This window comes from Urtica dioica, chromosome 7, assembly GCF_054948205.1.
Source record: "Urtica dioica subsp. dioica isolate 48M chromosome 7, U.dioica_male_clone48M_v1_H2, whole genome shotgun sequence".
In the NCBI taxonomy this organism is placed as follows: Eukaryota; Viridiplantae; Streptophyta; class Magnoliopsida; order Rosales; family Urticaceae; genus Urtica; species Urtica dioica.
This window is the reverse complement of record NC_142762.1, coordinates 44,785,305-44,805,776: the sequence shown is the minus strand read 5'-3', so window position 1 is coordinate 44,805,776 and position 20,472 is coordinate 44,785,305. Positions and strand designations below refer to the sequence as shown.

Here is a 20,472-nt window from a genome sequence, read left to right as displayed (position 1 = left end):
TAATCTATTTAAAGTATATAATCGACAAATTAGCCAACTTTTTAAAGAAATTTGTAACCAATTAGACTAAATCAAACTAAAAAATTTTATTCATAAAAAAAATACTTAAAATTTTCATTGTAGCCAATGTTCAAAAATTCTTAAACAGCTACTCATCTTGATGAGTTGGCACTTGAAGCGTCTGACAGAATCTACGGCTTCTACGACGAGTGCAAGCGAAGGTTCAGCGTCCGACTATGGAAGCTCTACACCGACTGCTTCAACTGCCTCCCCGTGGCCGCCCTGATCGACGGCAAGATCCTCTGCATGCACGGCGGCCTCTCCCCGGACCTCCACACGCTCGATCAGATCCGGGCCATCGAGCGGCCCATCGACGTCCCCGTTCTTGTGCGATCTCCTGTGGGCCGACCCTGATAAGAGACATCATAGGTTGGGCCGACAATGACCGCGGCGTCTCCTACACCTTCGGACCAGACAGGGTCGCCGACTTCCTCAACAAACACCATCTCGACCTCGTCTGCCGGGCCCACCAGGTTCGATCCGTAAATATATTTATGTGTCGAAATCGACATGATTACCATGAAAACATAAGAAATCGACTTTTTTATTATTATTATTATTGCACTATCATTGAAATTGTTGTATCTACAAAATTCAGACATAGTTCATAGATTCAGAAATTGGGCAACTAAGATTTCGAAAGAGTGAGAACATGTCTAAATTGGAAGTAGCAATAGAAGTCATTTTATTGTGTTTTACTATTATTAAGAGTACATATTTTCTCAAAACTTCAAATACTGGTATATTCAAACTCGAAGATGTCTGTGAAGGAACACTGATTGGGATAGTCCTCTGAAGATATTTCTTTTTTGTTTCCTTTTTTACAATACAGACATACCGTTGGGCGTTGGCTAAAATATAATAAATATAACGCGTTTATAAGATTATATATCCGTTGGTATATTTTGTTGGTGTTGTATCGTTATTGAGATAAAATATCGGCAATTATCAAAACAACATAATACAACCGTTGGATCAAAATTTAATCTAACGGCAAGGAGAGAGAGAAAGAAAGGGAAAGTTAATTGGACGCCAAGACTATGGTGGTATATATAATACATCACCGGCGCGTAAATGACGATCTAGGGTTTTACGGCACAACGGCACATCCTCAGTACTTTCATTCACATCCATTCCCTCTCTGCCCCGTCGCCAAACCTCGACGTCGTCGCCGGAATCGCAAGGCTAATCTACTGCGCCCGACTTCAGTAAGAACCTCGCCGATTCGCCGGTACTTCAATCTTCTGTCGAGGCTGGAGTGGGTGGTGTCGATCTGCGGTGTGTCCGGAGGCCAGATTGCGTCACCACCACCAGATCTCAACTGGTCCGGCGAGTTTCTTTCGGCGCTCCGGAGGCGGTGATCGGGCTAAAAGCGCGGGTGGAGAGCGAGAATGGCTGCGGAGACAACAATTTTCTTGACCCTTCCCTTCAGCTTCGGCATGAAAAGGAAATCTTGGGTTTTTACTGCACCGTCTTGGCTCGTTCGTTCCCAGCCATTCCCTCTCTGCCTCGTCGCCAAACCTCGACGCCGTTTCCGGCATAATAAGGATGTTCGTCCTCAGCAAGAAGCTCGCCGGTTCCAACGGGTACTTCAATCTTCTGCCGAGGTTGGAGGTGGTGGTTTCGATCTGCGGTGTGTCCGGAGGCCAGTCGAACCACCACCACCAGATCTCAACCCGTCCGGCGAGCTTCTGTCGGAATTCCGGAGGCGGTGATCGGGCTTAAAGCGCGGGTGGAGAGCGAGATTGGCTGTGGAGACTAAGTCCCTTGACCCGTCCATTCCAGTTTCGACCGAGCCTGGAGGGAAGTTCGCCGTGTTTGGGTCGCGGATACTCCTCTTGGAGGTGGTGGTGTTGATCTGCCAGATCGCACCTCCTTTAATCCGTCCGGCCGGTGGATCACAGCTCTCGTCGGGGCTTCGGTGGCGGAAACAGTGCGCCAATGATCTCTAGCGAGCGTTTCCGTAAAAACCCTAGAACCAAAGCAATAAACCCTTCAACCCAATCTCAGTCTCTCTCTAATTCGTTTCGTTTGTTCGACTCCACCGTCGCAATCCCCAATCAGCTCCGCTGGCGATTATGGAGTATTTTTATTTTATTTTATTACTATCCTTCGTTGTTTTTCTTGTTTGCCCGATTGTGCTTTGGTTTCTAACCCATATCTTTACACAGGCTTTGCGAGAAAGTTTTGATTCATTCCGATTCAAGGGACAGAGAGCTTTCAACACTCAATAAACCCCCAAATCCTTAACCCTAGAAAGCAAAGCATAAACCCCGGGTCGTGTCATGGCGAGGTCTCTAACCTTGTACTCACTCGTGCCCTTGGCGGAACATAGAAACTGCCGACGGTGTTGTATATACGTATTGTGTAGTACTCAATATTTTCTGCCCTGTTGTTGTGTATTTGTTTCTAACTCGATATCTTTCACAGGATTCGCAAGATGGGTTTAATTCATTTGCTTCGTTCTTTGGCGAGTGAGATCGATGCGATTTGCAAGGCCGGTCGGAATCGAGAAAGACTGGAACCTCAAGCCAAGAGAAATAGAGCTTTCAACACTCAATAGTCCATCAGTGTTAGTGAACAATCTCCTATTTTATTTACTGATTTCTAAAAGTGGTGTTATTATAAATATGTACTTACCTGTACCAATTGCCTCAAGGAAGTTCAACTCACACTTGTGGAGGAGCTAATACTTGGGCTGACGTCAATACAAGCAGTGAGATATTCTGTTTACCATGATCCTGTTCCTGGGTGACATTCAGATTAGTATGTATTAGACATTATTCGATACATTACATTGTATCTAATATCATATGTAATTGACCATGTTTTAGTTAATTTTGGGTTTGTTGTGAAACTGAACTAGGATAGCTGGGCAACTTTGCTGTGTATTGCAGACATGAAGGAAGACTTGGGCTTTGGATCCAAGCTTTATCTTATTCAAGTTTCTTTATCTTATTCAAAGTTTCGTACTATTTTGTTTTGAAGGAATGAGCATTTTATGATTTCATGGTTCGAGATAACTAGTTGAGAGCATTTTTGGGATTCGTGCCCAGCCAATTATGTGAAACAGCCATAGTTTCAGAACTGATGGAAATATCAGTTTGTTTAGAGTGGTATTCGAGTTCTGACCAATCTCGTGCTGAACCAGTTGTAGCGTATCTGCCTTCGAAGACTCGTGGAACTTTGAAGTGCGTGGTTTCTCAGCCTATCACCTAGAGAGAGGTACTCTGCAAAAGAAAACAAAAGACATTTCGAGACCGTCCATGAAGACCTGCGTCGAAGTCTTGTGGGGAATCAGAAAGGACATCAGTGACAAGTCATCATTGCCTCCTCTTCCTCCGCCTCTTTTCCACAACTCGTCCACTTATCCCCACGCAGATCCAATCAAAACCAGACACGTCACTTTCGGGGTCGTCGATGTAGACAACGCCCATAAATTTATCTCTGCCTAGTAGGTATATATATATATATATTTTTTTTTTTTGCCTGAAAAGTTGTTCATATATACCCCTTTTTTATCTTTCTTTCTTTTATATACAAACAAAGGAGTAGCACTGAAGTTCTGTACCTTTATAATATTTTTGAATTACAGTGTTCATTGAGTGACAGACTATTATCCCCGTGTTCTTTCCATGTTGGCGAATTTTCTATTCTTTCCAAAAGTCAAAATCTGATGAAAAGATATTTTCAACTATGCTTTTTGTAGATCATGGATATGTCTTTTGATTACGGGGATCTAATTTGACCAGGCCTTCCTTGTTGATTAGGAGCACTATGCAAGGACAGAGGGTGTTGAGGAAACTCAGAGATTTTGAGGTAATTTGTTCATATTTTTCCTTTTTGAGTTTTTTTCCTGAACAACTTAAGATATCAAAGAAAGTATTCATTATAAATTTGAATATCAAGCAAAACCATTCTCTTTTACTCTTGTTTTTTATATTTAATTATTTCTTGCATGTGTTGATATCTCGATGGACATCTATCTCAGAATTTACAAACATACTGGTAGATGTGTCAATATAAACATGGTTTAAATTTATGTACTATTAGGCATAAGCTTTATCCCATTGGCCTCTTGCTAACATTTAAATAAATCTTACTTTACTGTTATTATTATGTCAAATGAGAAAACGCGAATGGGAGACTCAGTGCAAAGCAGGTTGGATTTTAATCTGAAACTCGCTTCTTGGTGTTCTTCTCAACCTTTTTACATTAATATATATATATATATATATATATATATATATCTGTTTTAAGCTTTCGGAGATTTATAAACTCTCTCTCCCTCTCTCTCTCTCTCTCTCTCTCTCTCCACAATCTTAGAATTAGGATTCAGGATTTTAATTGTGCTGGGAGGATCACTTTACTCAATTTCCAACGACCAAAACTGGTTAGGTTTTCAACCTCTTCATCTTTGAAGGTTCTGCTTCATTGTTTTTTGTTTAAATAAAACCGAGTTGGTTTTTATCCCGTTTGATCAAGCCTTAGTAAATGTTTAGAATGCAACTCTGATGTGATAGCCTCTCCATCTAGGACAGATTAAAAATATGTATATAAAGTTATATCAAAGCCTAGGCATGACACAAGAAAAAGCATGAATGGGAACCAGGGGTGATAAAAAATTATGCTTCATTTTCATAGAAAATGTCAAATAACCATACATTATATTACAAGACACTCTGCCATCACTTAATGGACAAACATCTCCACACGGCAACATTTGTAAATTCATGACAACAAAATATTAACCTTGACATTGTAATCTTGAACGTTCTTTTTACACCCTAAAACGAACCAGGTGTATGTTGTGTGCTCAGTATCTCTCGATTCTATGATGTTGTAGTTTATACATACATATATACACACATACATATATACTTACCACTGCTGGTGTATGTTGTGTGCTCAGTCTCTCTCGATTCTATGATGTTGTATATCTATACATGCATACATATATGTACATACATATATATATATATATATATATATATATATCTACACATACCATACACGTATATATAACATTTTTCTCTCTTTTTAGTTGTAGCACTTTGATCTGTGTTACTTCTAGTCAATCTCTGGTTAATTTTTTATTCTTTTTTAAGTGTTATTGTAGCACCGATTAGAACTTAACATCAATGTGTTTTTCGGTTACTTCCTTTCAAGCAAGACGTGAACGTTGGTTACGGTTTAGCCCTACACATACTGTTTCATTTCTCTTATGCCTCAACAACTCAGTTTCTTATTGTGCTTTGTAACTTCTATTTTGAGGTGATTTTTTTACCATTTTACTTTATAAATGTATATAATTTAATATGTTGCTCTTCATAGTACTTTATTGTGCTCAAAATAGATGCACAATTATCAGATTTGTATCAAAGGATGGTGAGGAAAGGGAGAACAATACAAGGTTGAGAGATTTCTGGTGACATTATTGAACAAAGAAACCTGTAAATATGGAGTTTCTTTTTCAAGTTTTTTCCTTTTCTTTTTTCCCAATTGTGTATTTGTTTCTAACCCGATATATTTACACAAGCTTTGCGAGAAGGGGGTTATGGTTTTTTTCGGATCGTACTTTGGCGGATTGAGAAAGCTAGCAGTCTCGTAGAATAAATGGAAGTCGAGGGACAGAGATCTTTCAACACTCAATAAGGCGGTGTATGTGAACAGCCTCTTGTTATATTTTTTGTTGTAACCTTTACCAAAGGCTGTGTTTGTGTAGTTGGTGGGCGTGTATTGTTTTTTTCCCAGATAAACTATGTGAGTGTGCAGCACTGGCGGCTGTTGCCGCTGTAAATCTGCAACCAATTTACCTGGAATGATTTTCTGGTTTTTATGAAACGATTCACTAACGCCCTCGAGAACCTTGTTAGTTTGGGGGCTAGATCTCAGTTGAGTATTATATATGATATAATCCAATTCATTATTAGTGTCGTATACTTTTCGGTTTTGTTTAAAATTTGTATTTTTTTTTTTGCTATAGAGCTGGGTGCACTTGAACAATTTGTTGAACATCATCTGGGGGAGGAAGTAGATGTGCACTCGAACACGCAGGTTCAGTTTCACTAACCAGACTGCCTCATCGTCGTCTGTGATCTTCCCTGTTTTATCTCTTCTTACTGGATTGAATATGGGGTCGGTTGATGATCATCAGAATTTTGGTATATATGGGGTTGGTTGATTTTCTGTCGGGATGGAATATAGGCTTGCCTTAATCTCTTATCTTTTCTTACAGGATGGTTTGGGATTTTTTATCAAGCCGAGCTGGGTTTTTTTTTGGGTGGGCTGCTCTCTTACTCATGCATGACATATCTTCACGGATTGGGTCTCAGTTTCTGTAAGGTATTGGTCTCTGCTGGTTGCTCGCGATATGGTATATTTCCTTTGTGTTTAGTTCTCCGTCAGGAGGGTTTGGGAATTTATACCGAGTGATGTTGATTACGTCTTTCTATTGGGCTTCTCTCATATAAGGTTATTCCCATCCTAATGCAACATTTGGTTGCGCAATTGATCAGTAGTTGGAATTTATATGGTTCCAGTACCTTTTCTCTGGCCGGTCACTGGTATTAATTCTCCAAGGGGCTTATGTTTTGCGTTTCATTGCTTATATTCTGGGACTGTGTATTGGCTTCAAGGGGCTTATGTTTTTGTTTGATTGCTTATATTTTTGGGATGGTGAATTTGCTTATGTTAAATTGATCTCTGGATAGTTTTGGTTATTTTAGCATCTGGTACTAGCTGTTTTTCCCCCAATACTTTACATTGAATGGTGGAAGCCTGAGATGTTCTGGTCATACAATTTTTTTTTTCTTGGTTATTGGGGATTTGAGTGAGTCATTCGTCGACGCGTCGTTTTGGTGACTGATTTGCGTTGGTTGAGTCACCGTTCTTACTTGTACTTGGGATTTTATATTTTGATCCCTTGTTGTCTCGAATAGTCGTTTACTGGATGTGAGGATGGGTATCATCTGTGAGTGGGAATTCTGGTACAAGAGAACTATTTGTTTATGCGCATGGCAAACATATTCATTTTTGGGAGATCTCGTAGATCACCATCACAACATTCGTGGGTTATAGATCAGTCTGAGAGAAAGGTTTCTATTCTCGGTCTCTGTGGAGGTCAAGTATCAAATAACTTTTGGGCTTGCAGGTATATCCATGTTATATCTTTGGCTTTCTTGCCAGTTCAGTTCATGTTTTTTTTTCCACTTGGTTTATGGTTGGATCTCTTAGATTTTTACTTGGTGCTTTATGATTGAACTATTAGATTTTTTTTACTTGCCTCTTTAGGATTGAATCTTTTAGACGTGTCAGTACTGACTGTCTAAAAAAAATCTTTATATTTATCTCGTATGGATATTGTAGGTTGGCCCCTTTCCAATGTCCAGTAATTCGTCTTTAAAAGTTTTCCTGGTTTCTACGAATTTCCACGTGATAGTATTTTGAAGATGTAGCCTTATGATTATGTTTTGACCTTGTACACTTTATTGTTTACCAAATTTACTTGGTCTTTAACGGGTTGTCTGTTAATAGTGTGGTGTATGGCTTTAAATATTTGTATCTTATGTCGTCCGTGATAATTGTGGCATAATAAAATATTGGTTTTGGGTATGATGTTCATATCGCTGCCATTTATCTGTAGTGCATACTTTTCTTGTGTGATTTGATTCTTAGTCTACACTGCTTTATGTTTTTGTTTCCCTGGGCAATTGTTTTATATGTGGTTTGTGGTTTATGTGTGTGATTGTGTGAAAATCTCAATTTCTTAGTTGTTTAGTTCTGATTGAAATTTCAAGTGTGATGGGTCGTTGGCTTTCTCAAATATGCTATAAATTTTTTGTTTACCTTTCGTTAACATCTTATATTTGTCTCCTATGTGAATTTCGGTTATTAATTTGCTTTTGGTCTGCGCTTCTTTCTTTTTTAGCTTTAATTTATGCGTTAATTTATGTATTTCTCTTTAAAAGAAATTAATTTATGTTTTAGTTTTAGAATTCATTTTTCATTCGCAACAAAAATGCATGTTTATTTGGTTATAAAAGATGTATGATATTCGGTTAAATACTATTTTAAAAAATGTAGTCTTTAGTGTCGGAATAATCAACTTGTCGTGAGGTTATGTCAATTTTATTAATCTTGTCAAGGGATAGTGCTATGGGTAGATATCAAATTTGTTAATAATGGGGGTCCAGACACTAGAACATGAATTTAAATTTATGTTTTAAGAGAAAATAAATTAATTAGACCACATAAAATTAACCAAACAATCCAAAATTATTTGTACCAGTTATGGCCGTAGAGTGTGAATCGGTTACAATGATTTAAAAGAATATAAATCTTAATTATTTTGCATTATTTGCCAATTATTTGAATGAAACATATCATTTAAAGTTCTCATGGTTCAAAATGTCATCCATTACACTAGGAGTTTAGCTTGGGTGGTAAGACTTCTCGTCTACGAAGTGATCTCCGCGAAAAGGCGAGAGTTCAATCCTTATGAAACACAATATTGATGTTTAAAGATTATATTTTGTAATTTGTATTTAAATGTTGAATTTTATTGATAATATGATGTATTATGTAAAATTGAACTAGTAAAAAAAATGTCATTCATTTCCTCTTACTTTTTGCTGGATAATCATTTTCGGCTCACCTCAAAAGCGATTTTTTCAGTTAAAATTTTTTTTTCCCCCATTTTGTTAGGTCCATAACTTTTTTTTTTTTTTTTTTTTTTTTTTTTTTTTTGCATATTAGCCCCACTAGTTTAGATTCCTGGCTTCGTTCGAGAGATCAAATTTTTCTTACTTAGACTAAGAATTAGAGACATCAACCGTTTTTTTATCATTCTATTGTCTCCTTCTCTGGAATGGTCGTCGTTGTTGTTGCACACTTTTTCTTATGCGTTGAAGAGACCGAAGTAGCGTGGCAGTAGTTTTCGGGTATTCATTTTTGTTGGGGAAAATAATTTTGTAACAAACGAGAGAGAGAGAGAGAGAGAGAGAGAGAGAGAGAGAGAGTAACGGGAAGTCTTCGTGGAGACATGGACATTTTGAAGCGGACATCTTTTAGAGCTTATAATTAGAAGCGACATTCTCTTTTAGAGCGTCTAGTCGCTTCTAAACCGATTATCAAGACTTATAATATATATTTTAGCATAGAAGAAACATCTAATAAATTAAGAGCAACTAGTCGCTTCAAAATTTCGTAAAATTCTGAGTGTTTTAAATTACCCTTATTTGAATTCAAACGGCATTAACAACGACTAGCCGTTTCTCATATCGCTTTTAAAAGTTAGGTTATAATCAATTTAAAGTTTTTTTTTCCTCTTATCAAGCTGCTTTGTAAACAAGAAAGTTCTGAGAAGGTGCATTGTGCACTATGTACTACATATACAACTATATATATATATATATATATATATATATATATATATATAAATTGGTATTATTGTTTAAGTGACCTTAATAATTATTATTGAGAAAGTATACAAGACATATTTCAATACCAACTAATTATAGGCATCGAAACCGGAAGAAATTAAAACTTTTTGTTTCGACCACCCAAAAGCACCTATGAAAATTTTGTTAAGGCGTGTGTGGCTAATATGAATATTAGTTCTATTGTTGGAATTGGTACAATCAGAACAAACCTGAACCAAGTAGTTCCGACTTGTACCAAATACTTTCTCTCTCCCCCCTTCCACCATCACCAGACCGCGTCATTGCCGCAACTTTTGGATCTCCCTCTATCGCTGGCCTCATAACAAGAAGGAAAAAAAATTGTGCCCTCGTCGGAGCGGAGACCGTTCCTTTCCCGTTCTGGCGAGAAAGATTTCCTCCCCATCAATATAACTCTATAAACTCGACGCCGGCTCTGGTGAGAAGAAGTTCCTCCATGTCATCTTCTCCTTCTTCGTCTTCCAAATCCAACTACAAAGATATATATTTTTATATTTCTTAGTTAATATTCTCAATATGAAAATTTCAAATTTTATGCTAATATTTTTTCATTATGAGCCTCTAATAACCAGAACGTCTTGTTCCGACCAAGACCAAAATTGGCGCTCGGCCATAACAGAAGTTCTGTTGAAGTTCAGTTTCCGGACGAACGTCAAGGATTAATAGTAACCCAATAGTTAATATTAACACGTCCATGGTTGTTATTAGAGAATCTCCAATGGGAACCCTCATTTTGAGGATTCTCAAACCTCAAAATGAGGGTTTAGATGCTCTCAACTCCAATGGGGACCCTCAAATTTATCCCTAAAAATATATATTTATTGCATATTAATCCTTAATATTTAATAATATTGAATATTGTTATACCTCTATAATAATAATAAAACATGCACAATATAAATATAAAGTTACATTATAATAAAACATAAATGAAAACATGAAATTACATACAAATAATAATAAAAACATACTTTAAAACTGTAAAATTACTCTCTTTTTTTTTTGTTATTTTGGGTATTAATGCATTTAATGTTATACTATTATTGTACTACTTTATGTTAATTTTAATATAAATAGCATGTGTTATGATTTTATTTATTCATCCATAAGAAAAATATCAAATTATTAAATTAAAAGAACTAAATTATAATGGGGTAATTTTTAACCACTTATATTAAGAATCGGACATATAAATAATGTAATTATAATTTTTGAGGATCCAAAACTATTGAAACTCCCATAATGAGAGTTTAGAGTTCCTCGTTGGAGGTCCAAAAACTGTCAAAATGAGTTTGATGACCTCCATTAGAGATGCTCTTATCATTTTCGATTGTAATGATTCTATATGGTCTCGTATATTATAGAATACCAATTATCATCGATCAAAATTCCACAATATATAGATATAGAAATGAGTATAAGTATATATATCAAAAGAAAATCGTTCTATACTAAATATGATATTGGTATATCTTTTGATTGTTGGAAATGGAAACTGATATGAAATGTTCCATTCTGAATGATGTCCAAATTTAAGCCAAATTACAAATAAACATTTTGTTACAAAATGATAGATTTTCGACGAAATTCTAGGAAAAATTGATAAATTTCAAGATTGATAATTGCCTACTTTAGCGCATATGGAGAGTAGCTTACAATATCAAAACATCATCAACACACTGTCTAACACAAGAATAATTAACTAATTTTTAAAAGGATCTCAAGGAACCTACTTTTACTATCTAATTAATACAAATCAAAGTCTGAGAACAGTAATTAACTGTTCCAAAATAGTAACTGTTAATTGCGTTTTTTGGTCAACACTTAAAACCGTGTTTTCGAGTTTTTCGCTCGTACTCCGGGTCATTCGCGATCTTCGGGCTCTTCACGTTCTTCGTGTTCATCGAGTCCTTTGAGTCCATCATGTTCTTCGAGTTTCTCGCGATCTTCGGATTCTTTGTGTTTGTCATGTCCTTCGCTTGAAAAGACAAGGAACGTGACTAGAGGGACGTGGATGGGTTTTCCCTGGCGCGCGTTCCGATGCTCAACATTAGTTGTGTTGTATTGCGTTATTGATGAACGATTTGTGTTCGTCTCTATATTTTCTAGAGAGATAGAGTTATGGTTTGATAAGTTGAGAAAATCCTACCTTAAGTTGTGAGTTGAGAGGGTATTTATAGCATTCTTGAAGTTTGAGTGGGTTTTGGAGGCAATTGAGCCTTGGAGGTCGTTTTTGGCCGATGGTGTGCCTTGGATGGTCGATGGTTGGTGTATGCTGAAGGTTTAGAGGTTCGTCGATAATTTCATGTCGATAGTTCCAAGCCGATAGTTTCACGCCGATAGTCTCGACCATGAAGCTCGCCGATAGTTTTATGCCGATAGTCTCGGCCATGAAGTTCGCCGATGGTTGCATGCTGATAGTCTTGGTCATGAAGTTTGCCGATGGTTTCTATCATGCCTAAGGTTTCTTCTTGCCTAATGTTCTATTTGCCTAAGGTTTCCTCTTGCCTAAGGTTTGAGGCCGATAGTTTTCTGCGCCGATAGTCTTGCTTTGCTGGAGATTTAGGGACGCGGATAATTTGGTCTTGAAGTTCGTCAATAGTATGGTCACCGATAGTTCAAGGATTTTTCTTTTCGCCGATAGTCTTGTTTTGCCAAAGGCTTTAGGACGCCGATAGTTTGATCTTGAACTTTGCCGATGGTATGGCCGCTGATAGTTCAAGGATTCTTATCTTTGTCGATAGTATTGCTTTGTCAAATACTTTGGGACGCTGATAGATTGGTCTTGAACTTTGTCGATGATTTACATGCGATGGTTTAAGTACGCCGATAGTTAGGTTTTGAACTTCACCAAATTTTATTGTTTTTGCTTTCGGAGTGTCATTTTTATTTTGTGAAAACGACGACATAAAAGTAACTAATAACAAAACAAACACTGATGTCAATATTTAACGCCATATATTTAGGAGCACAAAAATCAATTACTTGTCCAGCGTTTATCTACCACAATCCACAAGACTGGATGTGCCATTAAATTATTTCATTTATCCGCTTTATTATTTTTTGTACTCATTCCAAGATACCATTTGGTTGCTTCACGTTGGGAAACGGCAAAGCAAACGATTAAAGACAAATTAATAAGGTTACGTAGGAAAAAAAAAAGGTAGTTTTCCTTTTCTTTCTCTCATTAATAAATTAAAGCAAAACCAAAGAAAATGCCAAAAGGATTATAATTACAAAATAGGCCCTGGAAATACGACAATTGGGTGGTCTCGTCTCTGAAAATCTAATCTAAAAAAGAAGTTAGCCTGTCATCTGTGTCTCCGTTGTGTCTCTAGCGGAATGGGAAGAGGCACAAAGCCAAAGGGCCACTCTCAAACATTTATTACAACTCCACTTTTCCTCTGTCCTCTCTCACTTGAGTATATTACAGTTTACAATTATTATAATAAATAAATAAAATCGAAAAAAATAATAACCAATAACACCAGAAATATGACGAAAACTCTTACTTCAATTAATAATAATGTTTTTACCAAAAACAAAAAAACACAATTGATAATTATATTTGGAGGTTTATAATTATATACAACAATCAAAAGGGAAAAAAAAAACCAGATCGAATCCGTAGGAAAGAGAACGAAATTAAAGCAAAAATATGAAGAAGAAAAGAAACGCAGTGGTATAGTCGTAGATTTAGGGGAATGGAGACCTAATTAGATGTGATACAGATGATATATTTTTATCATCTGGTGCTTGGTGGTCTGTTGGAGTAATTCATCTTCTCGTAGAAGCGGATGGAGAGGAGGGAGAGGGAGAGATTGACCTCGTCCTTCCCCCATCGCGCGGCCGCGCGTGAGCTCGACGGCGGAGGAGGCTTCGGCGACGGAGGCTGCGGCTGAGGCTGAGGCCTCTGGAGGGGCCAGATGTAGAGCGCGTGGAGCCGGCGGAATCCGCCGAGGGCGAGGACGACGGATCTGAGCTGGCGGTTTTCGCAGCCGATGTTGGCCCAGTGGCGCGTGCAGATCAGCTCCCAGAGGCGCTCGTCCTGAGCCGTCTCGTGCCACTGCCGGCTCACGCACGACGCCGAGGCCAGAGTCCGCGCGTCGGCGTGCTTCAGGACCTCGAACAGAAGGTTGTTGTCCAGAAATCCCAAACCCTCGTTCCTCGCTTCCACTTCTTCTTCTGCTTCCTCTTCGTAAGTCTTGACTTTCTTCATCTTCTGGTCTTCCTCGGCCGACGACGGAGACGGATCGGATTCGCTGAAAGATGAGGATCGCTTCATGACTTTTCCTTTTCTTCTTCTGTTTGGGTGAATTGTAGATCGAAAAGAGGATTTGATTAATAAAGAGAGATGAGAGAGAGAGGTAGGGATAGTTTGGGTGGAGTGGTTAAGGAAGGAGGGAGAGAGAGTTGTGGCGTGGTGTGGATCTTTTTTTGATGCTTATCGAAGACGACAATAAAGGGGGAGAGAGAGAGAGAGATGAATGCGCATTTGATTCTTTTCCTCTTTTTTTTTTTTCCAGCCTTCTTTACCAATTTTCTTTTTACTTTATTAAAATTTATAAATGAGAAAAGTACAAAAGACATTATTCTCTATTGATAAAAAAAAATAAAAAAAATAATTAGTCTTTTTTATATAGATTTATTTCCATTACCTTCTTTGGAAATTATAATTTAGCCGTCTGTATTTTTATTTTTTTTTACCAACTTGGATTATTACTTTTTTTAAAATAAGTAGTACTTAAATTTGCTCTAATTCATAAGTAATTAAGTTGAAGGATTAAAATATTGGGCTGAATTGGGTATTTCGCTAGCAGCATACATACGAAAGCAGGCTGAAGCCATATGCTTAAAAAAAAAAAAAAAACTCCGTATTTTCACAAATATTGTATACCGAAAACAATTTAAAACAAAATGAACTCTAAATTAATTATTTCTGCAAACACTCAAAATGTACCACAAGTATCGAAATTAATTTTACTCATGAATCTGTAATTATAATGTTTTCATTAGTAATAAATATCATGAAATGATGGTATATATGTATATAATATATTAGATATTATTCATGTTAATTTATGAAGAAAATATATATGACTATTCTCAACTAAAATTATAGTCTAATTATTCAAATATTAATGATGTATTCTTATTCAGGCTTATGTTTACACATCTTATTTTAGTTCTGACTCTTTTCTTAAATATTATATAGTTACTTAAGCAGCTAAATTAGAATTTCAATATATAAGGTCTAAAATAGTCATATATCTAAATTTTTCTTATTTTATTTGTTGTTAAAACACCTCGCATAGATGCGGTGTACCCTTATAATAATAATTTAGCACGCAATATGAATTACTCGTTAAATTAGTCAAATATTCCGATATACCATAATCAATCACCATATGATATACAGATCGGAGGTGCCTTAATCCTTTGGTTAGGCTAAGATTATTCAAATAATGTCATGGACCTACAATTGGAACACATAGATGCGGTGACTATTGATTGCACATGGACAATTGTCGAACTTTTTTTTTTTTTTTTTTAAGAATTGTAAGAGGGGACATTTACTATTTATTTTTTTAAATAACACAAAGGAAAAACAAATATTTATGATAAATAACGATAAAAAAGCAAGGAGATATTTTTCTCCACACTTGTCCTTATTACTGCGACGTTTAATAGTATAAACTATAAAGTATGGGTGCGTTCGATTTCTAGACCAATGTCAAATATTTGGCGCATATGGCGGCAATGGTATGTGTCTATATTCCCATTTTTATTTTTATTTAATTTACAGTCCATCCCTCCCAACATTTGCATCTTTGTCTCGGTATTCTGGCTTTGTTTGGATCCTCTTGTCTTATTTGACCAAATATTATCCTCTTACTTTCCTTTGGCTGTGATTTATTTATTTATTTATTTTTTTGAGAAGTGATATTATTGATCAAAACATGATATATTAGTCGAACTAAACCACCTGAAACGTTGAAATTGTAATGTAGTTAACGTTTCGTCCAAATTTTCACTCTAGCAAAAAATGATGACGTGTCTTAATTATATAAGATGTTAATTACTATAATATCATCTACTAGAATTTACTTACAAAATTTGTAGCCCACGTTTGATCAACCAAATTTTTTGAAGTTAATACACGTGTATATATTTAGAATTTAAAAAAAAATCTATATTTTGCAAAGTTTGTTATTGAGCATTTTCTTATTTCTTTCTAATTTTTTTATAATCTCCGCTGCTTTGTTAATTTCTGTTAATTATGGTAACTTTACATATGTGCAGGTAGAGGTCGATGGTGTTATCAATTGATATTTCTTTCATTTCCTTTAATACGGTGTTATTCACAAGCCGATCAAATTTTCAATACGAATTTTCGAAGTTAATACACGTGTATATATTTAAAATTAAAAAAAAAAATTCTATATTTGGCAAAGTTGGTTATTGAGCGTTTATTTTTTTTCTAATTTTTTGTTAATCTCCGTTGCTTTGTTAATTTCAGTTAATTTCCATTTATTTTAAGCACGATAAACTTCGGCTGGCTGAAACGTTGACTAGTATTTGGTTTCTATGATTTATATTACATAAGGGTATTTTCGATATTTTCTAACCGTTTATTTCTGTAAATTGCTAGATTACAAAATTTACCAAATGTTGGCTACATCCTTAAAACCATGTTTGAAATTGGCTACGTTGCTAGATTACCCTATATTATATCAGTGCAAATGCAAGTGCCACTATTAACTAAAATTATGTACAGAGACATTAAGCTGAAAGATGATAAACCCTCCGTATGTAAAAGGGCATGGATTTCTTCAGCTAGACTGAGCTAGCTATTTTGTTTGGCTCTGTGATTAAAAAAAAGTAATATATTTAAAAAAATAATAATGAATGGAAACATTTTTATTTTCTTTTTTAGTTGATTTTTTTTTAAGAAAGTGAAGGATAAAGTTTAAAGCTTCCCAATACGAATAATGACATATATATATATATATATATATATATATATATATATATTATATATTAAACATAGAGCATTCTATTAGAATGAGGGTAAAAATACAAGAAATACAAAGTTGTAGCATATTTTTAACATAACACAATACAAAACTAAGTTGGATCGAATCTGTACACCAAGTATCGGTGTTCGCTCAATTTGTGTTTGCTTGTGACATGATAAAGAACAATAGACACATCATACTTTGAGCACTTTTTTGCTCTTTCAAAATATTTACAATGGTTGATGAAAATATCCAAACAACCGCGCCTCGTTGACTATGAAAAAAATCTAACAGAATGTTACGTACTTAGATATTATGGATTTATTTATGAAAATTAGACAATTTAAATATGAAATTAGGTTATATAAATCTTGCAATTACTATTTTTAATCATGCATTTCTATTATTACAAATTTAGAGTTTTAATTAGGTAATTAGTATTTAATTATGAATTATATGTAGACCTACTTATAAATGGATCTCTCTTTTTTTTTTTATCGATGAAAGTAGCCTCAAACCAAATAACCTATCTCTCTCAAAAAGAGAAGAAGTTAAGTTCCGGTGAAGCTTTGCGTTCTTGATTAGTTTTGTTCCGACTCCTATCACGATATCAAAATCTCGGTTTCATAATAATTTGGTATCAGGCAGAGTCACTCGTGATGGCGACTCAAGTGGAAGAGAAACTAACAAAGATAATGGCGTTGCTGGTGGGATTCAAGAGCGAGGTTGAAGCTCGTTTCTCGACCATAGCCCAGTGAATAGAGGAGCTAACACGTGATGTAAGTCCGACAAAGGAAGCGGGCGACTCCGCGGTTGTCAGTTGGTGGCGGGCAAAACTATCAGTAGCACGAGTCCAGGGAATTGGAGTAGGATAGTTGAGATCAGGAACAATGTGAAGATCCAAATCGGGCCGAGAAGGAGAATGGGAGGGCCATCACCGTCGATCAAAGAGACGACGAGCGACCACCACGAGTGAGCGATCCTCACGGTCGCGAGGCAGAGCAAACAACGAGCGGTGAGTTAGGGAGGAACACCGACCACTTGGTATGCAATGACTTAAGACGTTGTGGAACTCTGGAGCGGTGAGTAAGGGAGGAACATCGACCACTTGCTTCTACAAGTGAAATGTCGCCTTTAATTAGAAGTGCTTCTAAAAGTCCACTTTCTAATAGGATTTGTAGTAATTTCACTGTTCGCTAAGTTTGTAAAATGAATTATTTGGGTTTGAAATTCAAAACTCATTTATTTGATCCGTCTTGTATATGAGTACGAGCTTAAGAATGAAGGCCGGTGGCCTTTTAGTTATATCATTGTCTTTTGTATCTGTCATCCGCAAACTTTGGGTTTTGGAGAGGACTAAAAGTTTCGGGGCACGAGTCAAATATATTGTCGGCAATGAAGCAAAGGCAACAATTACGAACCTTTTGAGAGAGAGAGATTCTTTTTTTTTTTTTTTTAATTTCATGTTATAAGTCAAAATATAATAAGAGCATTATATACGGATTTCGATAAATTATTTAACAAAAAGTCAAAATAATATATAGATTATCTTGATAAATAATTTTAAGGTATACATATGTGATAAACAAGTTAATAAATTGGAAGTATAGACGTGATATTATTTTTAAATATACATATAATATTTTGGTGAAACTTTAGGGACTACATATTGTATTTTCTCATAAATAAATGAGATCAACTTTTATTTGTTTTACTAAATCATGAACAACAATCAAAGTATCTTCATTGTAGTTAGCGTATTCATCAAATTAGATTTCTTATAACTAACAAATTGTCTATAAGGTCAGATTTCAGTTTAAATCAATGTACAATCTAACCACACACGCAAATAGCATTACCATAATAGAATAGATTATTTTAAAATTAATTCTATCAGTAACTCAAATACGAAATATCATGCTTTCTCTATCAATATTTGTATATTAATTTATTTTGTAACCATTTTTTTGTTGTGAAGCTCTCTATATGCCAATCTTTGTATATATTATATTTTATTAACGTATATTATTATTATTATTATGTAAGAGTAGTTTACTCTTTAGTTTTTTTTTTTTTTTTTATTATGTTAGTTATTTATATTTTTATTTGATGTATTACTCATATGCACTTCACAATATAACCCTAAAGTATTCCGCATCTCTTTTTTCGTTTATCTCTCAACCCACTTTATCTTTTGCAAAATTCTTATGGTATCAGAGCCTTAAATTTTATTTTCGCATTCGTTTATTGTTTGATCGTTACGAAATTTAGACAGAATGTTCATGACAATCAAAGATATACTTTCAAAATGGGATTTGAGTCTCTTGTGTGAAGAGATGAATTGCGAATTTATTTTCACAACAGCTCCGACCAGCAACGCCGAAATATAGTTTGCGACTTCGTCAACCGTTGGATTAGCATAAAATTTGGACATAAGGTTCGTGACAATCGGAGGTATGTCGAGTGAGTCATAGAGCTATGAATTATTTGGACGATTTTATTTCGCATTGCGTATTTTGGTGGATGTTTGGTTGCAATTTATTTCGATATGGAGTGTATAACTTGGTGTTGTTTGGCTATTTAGAGATTTCGAATTAGATTTTTGGGTCTATGATAATAGGTATTTGTTTGTATTGTATTGAGTATTTTGCAGTGGGTGGTTGAGTACTTGTAATGAGTTGTTTAGGTGTTTGTTTGGGTGATTGTTTGGGAATGTTGCATTTGTTGTTTGAGTCATTATTTGGGTAATTCACTTTGATTATTTGGAGAATAATATTGGTTGTTAGGGTATTACGTATTGGATGTTTGGTTGGTTTTGGATATTCACTTTGATTGTTTGGGGATCACGTATTAGTTGTTGGGGATCTCGCATTACTTGTTTGATTGGTTTGGAAGATTCACATTGGTTGTTTGGTTGGTTTTGGTAATTCACATTGGTTGTTTGAGGATTTCGCATTTGTTATGGAGATTTCCATCATTGATTGCTTGGAGATTTCACATTAGTTTTGGAGATTCAAAATGGTTATTTGGAGATTTTTTTGCATTGATTGTTTAGAGATTTTGCATTGGTTTTGAAGATGGGAAAATATCACGAGTATCACTTGTGTTTAATCGAAATGCAAGATTTATCCCCTCTATTTTTAGAAATATCAGACATATCCCTCCAGTTTAATATAAATGACATATACATCCCCTAAAAATGTTATATTACATATATCACCATTTTCGTTTATTTTTTACAAAAAAATAATTTGAAATACCCTAAATACCCTTAATGAAATAATTTTTTTATCTTCTATTCTATATACAAAAAAATTAAATTAAAAAAATTTCTTTATAAAAAGTTAAGGTTTTTTTTTTATATAAAAGAGAGATTTTGATTTTTTTTATTAAAATAGTAAATAAATATTTATTCTATTAAGTGTGTACAAAAAGCATCATTGGGTGCGACTTTTTTCGCACCTAAAAGTCAAAGGTCGCACCCAATGATACCTTTAGGTGCGACTTTAGGTGCGACAAAGTCGCACCCGAAAGTTCGCACCTAAAGGTGATGGGTGCGAAAAGTCACACCCGATGGTCATGACTTTTAGGTGCGGTTTTCCGCACCCAAATTCGCACCCATAAGTCAGAAAAGATGTGCGAAAAAGTCCGCGGGAAGGCCATTGGGTGCGACTTTTCGCACCCAAAGGCCTACCCGCCAAACCTTTGGGTGCGACTAGTCGCACCCATTGGCCTACCCGCCAAATTTTTGGATTCGGCAAGTCGCACCCAATGGCTTTCCCGCGAAAATATTGGGTGCGACAAGTCGCACCCAATAGCCTGCCCGCCATTTTGTGGCGGGGAATGTTGACCTTTGGGTGCGACTATTCGCACCCAAAGGTCTACCCGCTCAATTTTCGGGTGCGGATAGTCGCACCCGATAGTTTTTTTTG

At 35.7% G+C, this 20,472-nt stretch overlaps 1 protein-coding gene and 2 long non-coding RNA genes across 4 annotated transcripts; 2 read left to right on the top strand and 1 right to left on the bottom strand.

The window, feature by feature from the left end:
• Window positions 1–969: 969 nt before the first annotated feature.
• LOC149392038 (uncharacterized) lies at window positions 970–3,837 on the top strand. The gene is made up of 3 exons (XR_016300261.1): window positions 970–2,420; window positions 2,491–3,285; window positions 3,770–3,837. It is a non-coding gene; the product is annotated as an uncharacterized LOC149392038 (long non-coding RNA).
• A 523-nt stretch (window positions 3,838–4,360) lies between these two features.
• Window positions 4,361–6,820, top strand: LOC149392037 (uncharacterized). Of its 2 annotated transcripts, XR_016300227.1 has the most exons (3): window positions 4,361–5,954; window positions 6,047–6,224; window positions 6,299–6,820. It is a non-coding gene; the product is annotated as an uncharacterized LOC149392037 (long non-coding RNA). The 2 variants fall into 2 exon arrangements; XR_016300226.1 differs by having other exon boundaries at window positions 6,047–6,820.
• A 5,853-nt stretch (window positions 6,821–12,673) lies between these two features.
• SLY1 (F-box family protein) lies at window positions 12,674–14,016 on the bottom strand. The gene has a single exon (XM_089621202.1). It carries the CDS (start codon window positions 13,804–13,806, stop codon window positions 13,267–13,269), a length of 540 nt encoding a protein of 179 aa, XP_089477328.1. The 5' UTR covers window positions 13,807–14,016; the 3' UTR covers window positions 12,674–13,266.
• Window positions 14,017–20,472: the final 6,456 nt, after the last annotated feature.